The sequence below is a fragment of the Mauremys mutica genome, chromosome 2 (assembly GCF_020497125.1).
Source record: "Mauremys mutica isolate MM-2020 ecotype Southern chromosome 2, ASM2049712v1, whole genome shotgun sequence".
NCBI classification, from domain to species: domain Eukaryota; kingdom Metazoa; phylum Chordata; order Testudines; family Geoemydidae; genus Mauremys; species Mauremys mutica.
In genome coordinates this window covers 206398875-206405308 of record NC_059073.1, presented here as the reverse complement: position 1 = coordinate 206405308, position 6434 = coordinate 206398875, and the positions used below count along the sequence as shown (strand labels likewise).

Genomic DNA, 6434 nt, shown 5'->3' with positions numbered 1-6434 from the left:
CGAACCCCAGCCATGGAGGAGCCAGTGCAGTGCAGGGCGGCAGCAGCCCTGCAAAGGCGGCGGCGCTGCTAGTGTCGGGTTTGACTCAGGTCTGACAACAATGCAACTCAGACTCAGCTCTGATCACCACCTCCTGCTCTGGCGTCGTCATAAAGGCAGCTGTGTGTCCTGCTCCTGCTGGCCACCACTACCTTGGTGCTGTGTGTGCACTCCGGAGTGAGTGTGCTGGTGAGTCACAGCGCCTCTCACTCTTCATCCCACCCGGCGCAGTGGAGTGGCTGGAGGAATAGGTCATGTAGCTGCCGCTGCACTGACCTCTAAGGGGAGGAGACAGCCCATGAGCCTGGAGCATGGGAAGCCCCCGACAGGCCGAGCCCCAAGAATGAGGAAGCAGCACTGACACAGGTTCAGGGGTAAGTGTTGGGTTTAGGTTGGGTCTGAAGTGACTCAACACACTTGGGTCAGGACAGGTTAACTGTGCTCGGGTTGGGTTAAATTTGGGTGCAGCTCAGGAAATAGAATTAGACTTCTGGTTCTCACTGTCACTCCCTCCCAGGGGACTTCCTGCTGGTCCTGATTTCTTGCAGCTCCTGGGCTCTGACTCACTGGATCTTCCTCAGCAGGTCCCCTTCCCAGGGGACTCTGTCAGTCAAGAACTTCCTGCTTCTGACTTGTTCCCCGGGAGCCGGCAGCGAGAGCCCCACGTCCGCTCTCTTTGCCCCTTCCCTAATTGAGTCTCTGGCCTGAGTCACCCAGGCGTCCCTTCTCTTATAGCTCAACTGCAGGGTTGGCAATTTCTCAGGAAAAACTAGTTTAGGACATCACGCTAGTAAATACTCACCTGGTTTAAACCAAGAAATTGGGAAAAATAATTGCATCAGTGCCCAGTAAATTCAGCAAGCATAGAACGAATCTCTTCAAATTTAGGATCAATCCATTCAGAATTGAGGGATAGGCTCAGTCTATCCATGACATCCAAGTTGGTCTTTGCTACAGAATGTTGCATGGCCAAATGGACCTGGACTAGTAGTCTGCAACTCTGCACACTTCTGATTGCTCAGTGCTTCAAGCCTACAACTCTGCCTTGTTGTTTTCGTATCATCAAATGGTTTCAACTTTTATTTATATTATATTGAAAACTGAAACATGTCATGACATGTATAACTTCCTTGATAAAATACCAAACCAAAATGTAGACAGACATTCTGATGTTCCGTATTATATAGTAGTATTATGCCCACCTCAGTTTTACTTTTTATTTGTACCACCCAAATTAATGTACAAATCTACTCCCTTATGTAACCATAATTTAAGTATGTAACTAAAACTAAGTGTAATGTGGCGTGCATTAATAAAACAGTTTTTAAAATAGAAAAGGTCTTAAACTGGGATTAACTAGTTTTTCTGAGGATGGTAAAAACCATGATTTTACCTGATAAAAACCACCTCTTGTAAATATCATGCTAAACCTCCCCAGCTGGGGTTCATTCAGCTGACCAGACATGGATCTATTCGTCCAGCTCCCGCTTAAAGGGACACCGTCCAAACCTAACACCTCTTCAGCATTACGTTAATGTACTTGCAATATGTCAAGTTACAGCAGCTGTTTCCTATGTACTGAAAAACAAATACACTGAAACTCACAGTTCTGTTGTTCTTTTTCTTTCTGTCTTCCAGGCAGAAAATTCTGAATGTCGAGAGCTGCAGAGCAGGATGATGAAGAAAGTTGTTCACTGACCAAAGCAAATCTATTACTGACTTGACCAGGAAGTCTTATGATTAAGTAAGGAACACTTATGTCATCGGTGTTGAAATTTTTTATACACAAAATGCATATAGAGAACATATCTCAAGGGAAGGCTGAAAGTCACTTGCTTTTATTTGCTTTTTGACGATTTCATCATGAACTAAACCTTAGAACAGGGGTGGGAAAAGTTTTTGGCCTGAAGGCTACATCTGGGTATGAAAATTGTATGTTGGGCCATGAATACTCATGAAATTGGAGGTTAGGGTGTGGGAGGGGCTGAGGGCTCCAGCTGGGGGTGTGGGCTCGGGGTGGAGCCAGAAATGATGAGTTCAGGGTGTGGGAGGGGGCTCTGGGCTGGGGCAGGAGGCCGGGAGGGAGTGAGGGCTATGGCTGGGGGTCCAGGCTCTGGGGTAGGGCTGGGGATGAGAGGTTTGGGGTGCAGGAGGGTGCTCCGGGCTGTGGCTGAGGGGTTCGGAGGGCAGCAGGGGGCTCTGGGCTGAGGCAGGGAGTAGGGCTGTGTGGGGGTGTTAGGGTTCTGTCTGGGGGTGTGGGCTCTGGGATGAGGGGTTTGAAGTAAAGGAGGGTACTCTGAGCTGGGACTGAGGGGTTCAGAGGGCGGGAGGGGGATTGGATCTGGGGCGCAGGGGGCGTTAAGGGCTCCAGCTGGGGGTGCAAGCTCTGGGCAGCACTTATCTCAAGCAGCTCCTGGAAGCAGCAGCATGTCCCTTCTCCAGCTCCTATGTGGAGGTGTGGCCGTGTGGCTCTGCACGCTGCCCTGTCCGCAGGCCCCACCCCTGCAGCTCCCATTGGCTGCGGTTCCTGGCTAATGGGAGCTGCGGGGGGTGGCACTTGAGGTGGAGGCAGCATGCGGAGAGCCCCCTGGCTACCCCTACATGTAGGAGCTGGAGTGGGGACATGCCACTGCTTCTGGGAGCTATGCGGCAAGCCCCTGACCCTGCTTCCTGGCTGGAGTGCCGGAGTGGGAAAAGCCTCTGACCCTGCTCCCTGGCGAGAGCTCGAGGGCCAGATTAAAAGTCCTGATGGGCTGGATGCAGCCCGCGGGCTGTAGTTTGCCCACCCCACAGTTTGTCTGCCTTAGAATGTTTATTCATGATTGCTTTTACATGAACATCAATAACATAATATCTGTCATTTCCATAGTATCTTTCACCCTAAAGGATTCCAATGCACTTTACAAACAGAACTGGGTTATAGCTGACATTTGCTCACCTATGCAAGTCAGGGGAAGGGCATAAGGAGTTTTTGATCTTTCCCCCCAACATGGCTCTGATGCACTCTGGTCCCAAGCCAGAAGCCAGTAAAGTAATTCAGCTGTGTAATTCTCATGTGGCGCTAGTGCGAGCTGCAAGTGCTCAACACCTTTAAAACTCTAAAAGTCTGACTTTAAGCACACACTGAAAATCTGAGCCTAAAGCTGTTATTCATCCTTTGTAAGGGAGCTGCTCTATAGATAAACACTGCTTTGCTGAGCAAGCAGAAATACAGAAACACTCATAAGATCCCATGATTTTGTTTCCTGAATATGACAGTTTGGGAGGATTAAACAGCAATCCCCAATACAAATGGGTCACAGGACTTACTGTATATGTATGTACTATCAGTGTCTGCAACAACTACTGAAAATTTGATATAATTAGTAATAACAAATTACACAGGCAAAAACTTTCATATGTAAAATGGGTAATGCTGACTAGCCTTGATAGATGACTGCAGTGATGCTGTTTATAATGACTGTTTATAATAAATTGATAAACAGTGGGCCAGATTGTGAATGATCTTTGTGTGAAAGCTCAGAGAGGGAGAGGAAAGCTTGCAAGGAGTCCTCCCTCCCCACATGCCTGTGCATGATTCACTTACAGTTATTATTCTTGCATGCCGAGGAGTGATTTGACTGTCCCCACTGATCCCCCTTGGGAACAGACAGAATCTCAGGCCAGGTCTACAATACCACTTACTTTGGTATAACTTACGTCGCTCAAGGGTGTGAATAAGCCACCCCACCCCAAGCGACAGGTTACACTGACCTAAGCACTGGTGTGAACAGCGCTATGTTGGTGGGAGAGATTCTTCCACCGACACAGCTACTGCCTCTTGCGGAGGTGGATTTATTATGCCAATGGGAGAATGCTCTCCTGTCGGCATAGAGCATCTTCACTAGATGTGCTACAGCAGCGCAGCTGCATTGGTGCAGCTACTCAGATGTAGACTAGCTTTCAGAGGAGTCAGGGAAGAGCATAGGAGGTGGAACCAGGGGTGCTGTGGGTGCTGCCGCACCCCTTGGCTTGAAGTTGTTTTCATCATATTCAGGGTTTACGTTTGGTTCAATGGCTTTCAGCACCCCAACTATACAAATTGTTCCAGCACCCCTGGGGAAGAGGAGGGCCTGTAGCTTCACTCCATCCCTGGAGAAAGTTGGCTGTACTTGTGGAAGCACACACTGATGGTAAAGCTTGCACGGGTCCCTCACGCACTAGGCCAATGCTTCTCAACTCGTGGCCTGCGGGCTGCTTGCGGCCCAATCAGCACACAGCTACGGGCCATGTGACATTCTCAGGGACATACAGGTAGTATATATATTGTGTGGATGCGGCCCACATAATACATAGAGAGCTGCATATATGGCCCACAATGTCAAACAGGTTGAGAACCACTGCACTAGGCTATTTGGGAAGGAATTGGACCACCATCCACATAGTAGCCGTAATGAATGTCAGTAGTCAAATGCCACAGTTTGACCTAATGTGAGTCCAGTTTTCACATAAGTGAAAAAGGAGAAGAAGGATGGTTGCTCTGGTGAAACGAGAAGAGAATTTAGCCCAGAGAGTAATCAGCTGACCTAGTACAGTATTATTTGTTTCCAGTAATGCCCACTATCTGCTAGGCAGTGTAAACACAAAAGAAAGCATGGTCCCTGCCCAAGAGTTTACACTCTAAGCCTGATATTTGGTTTCACATTGGAGTTTCTATCCAATAAATGATCATAAAATCATATTTAATACTTAAAATCACTAGTAATACTTTGCACCTTTATAGCTCCTTTCATCAGAAAATTGCAAAGTGCTTTACAAATATTCTAAAGAAAGAAATTAATGTTGAATATATTTTTTTCTTTCCTTTCCCCTTTAAATTCTGCTCAGAACTGACAGAAACATAAACTAAGAACTGTTCCCCAGAGTGCCTGTAGAAAAAAAGCAGGAAGAGTTTTAAATATGAGTGGTATTTGAGATCTGTGAGGGAGACAGATAATTTGAGTCTGTTCCCACAAGCCATTTATTCGCCAAAGATTATCACAAATACGATCTTCCACACATTACCTTGGGTGATTAGGATACTTACAGATTTTTCATCTGGCGTTTATATCAGTTCAGAGGAAGTTGTGTTTCTTGTTGCTCTCATTTTTTTTATGTACCTCACAAATATCTGGTATAGCTCTTAAGTAGTAATCCTTATCTAAATTTGCCTGCCACAGTTTATACTTATCTGCAGCATGCCAAGTTTGACATATCTTTTCTAAGAAAGAAGGACTGCTTATTATCTGCCAGGTCTCTAGATTATAGAGCAGTCTGAAAACATTAAAAGTTCAGCCAGTGTTTTACTGTCTCCACCACATTAACCACATAGCATATACTGCACACAAACTTCAGGCATCAGGGGAATCGCTGTATGAATCTTTGCTATATAATGGGTTATTAAGAACCACTGGTGGTTGAATGCTGGACAAATCCACAAGCTATGCAGCAGAATATCTCATAGCTTCATCCCCCATCTTGCTGGTGTCAAACTCTCCTATACTTATCCATGTGATGTGTCATGGACATTTTCATTTACACTAGGGCTACCATCTTATTATAGTCTTGTAGTTCATTTCAAGCATATTAAAAAAACCAGAACATGATCTCAAGTAAAATGATATCTTTCCGTACTTCAGGCTCAAGCTGGGCATTTAGTTCCCTTTCCCATGCTAGCATAAGTGATTCTTCATGCTGAGAGGATTCATCAACACAACACAACACCATCTATAGTGTCCCTGAATGTTTCCAAACTCAGTTTGTGTAAGTAGCATAAGGAGAGATTTTCAGAGGAGCAAATGGCAGTTAGGTGTCTAACTTCTTGCCATATGTCCCTTTCAAAATCTCCCGTGAACTCAAATGGTAACACTGCTCTCTGCTACATAGTTTGTGACAGTGGATTGAGTAACAAAGCTCCACATCTGTAACTATGAGAAGGGTAAATTATTTGGCTGTTTTACTTTCTTTCTTATCTGTTCCAAGGAGAGAACGCTTGCCTCTCAAAAGAATCAGGGGCAGTGTATCAGCCCTTTGAGCTCCATTTTGGTCCCCTGCCTACTATATTTGAAAATCAAAACCAGATATTGTGCCATATCATGGTGGATAGGCTTAGGTTAGCTTGAGCTTTACATGGAATGCAAAACCGTGGCTGGGGTGCGGTGGAGTGAATTTCCGCATGTTTCTGGGCATTCTTTTCACCTAACAGATTTAATTCTTCTACCCTTCTTACTCCTCATTCCATGTCTATCCACTGGCATTCCTGAAAGACAGTTCTCCAGAGAGAATGCCTCTAGCTGTGTGGTGTTTTGAAGTCTGGGAATGACAATCCTCCCGTTAGAACAGGTTTCTGTAGTAATTTCAGGCAGGTCTGTGCTCAT

At 45.9% G+C, this 6434-nt stretch overlaps 1 protein-coding gene across 1 annotated transcript in view; it reads left to right on the top strand.

Annotated features, from left to right (window-relative positions):
• Positions 1-1677: 1677 nt before the first annotated feature.
• FKBP9 (FKBP prolyl isomerase 9) overlaps positions 1678-6434 on the top strand; it is a 54801-nt gene continuing 50044 nt past the window's right edge. Inside the window, exon 1 of the mRNA XM_045005727.1 lies at positions 1678-1783. Within this exon, the coding sequence (XP_044861662.1) occupies positions 1776-1783 (8 nt within the window). The 5' untranslated portion in view covers positions 1678-1775. The remainder of the gene's footprint in view (positions 1784-6434) is intronic.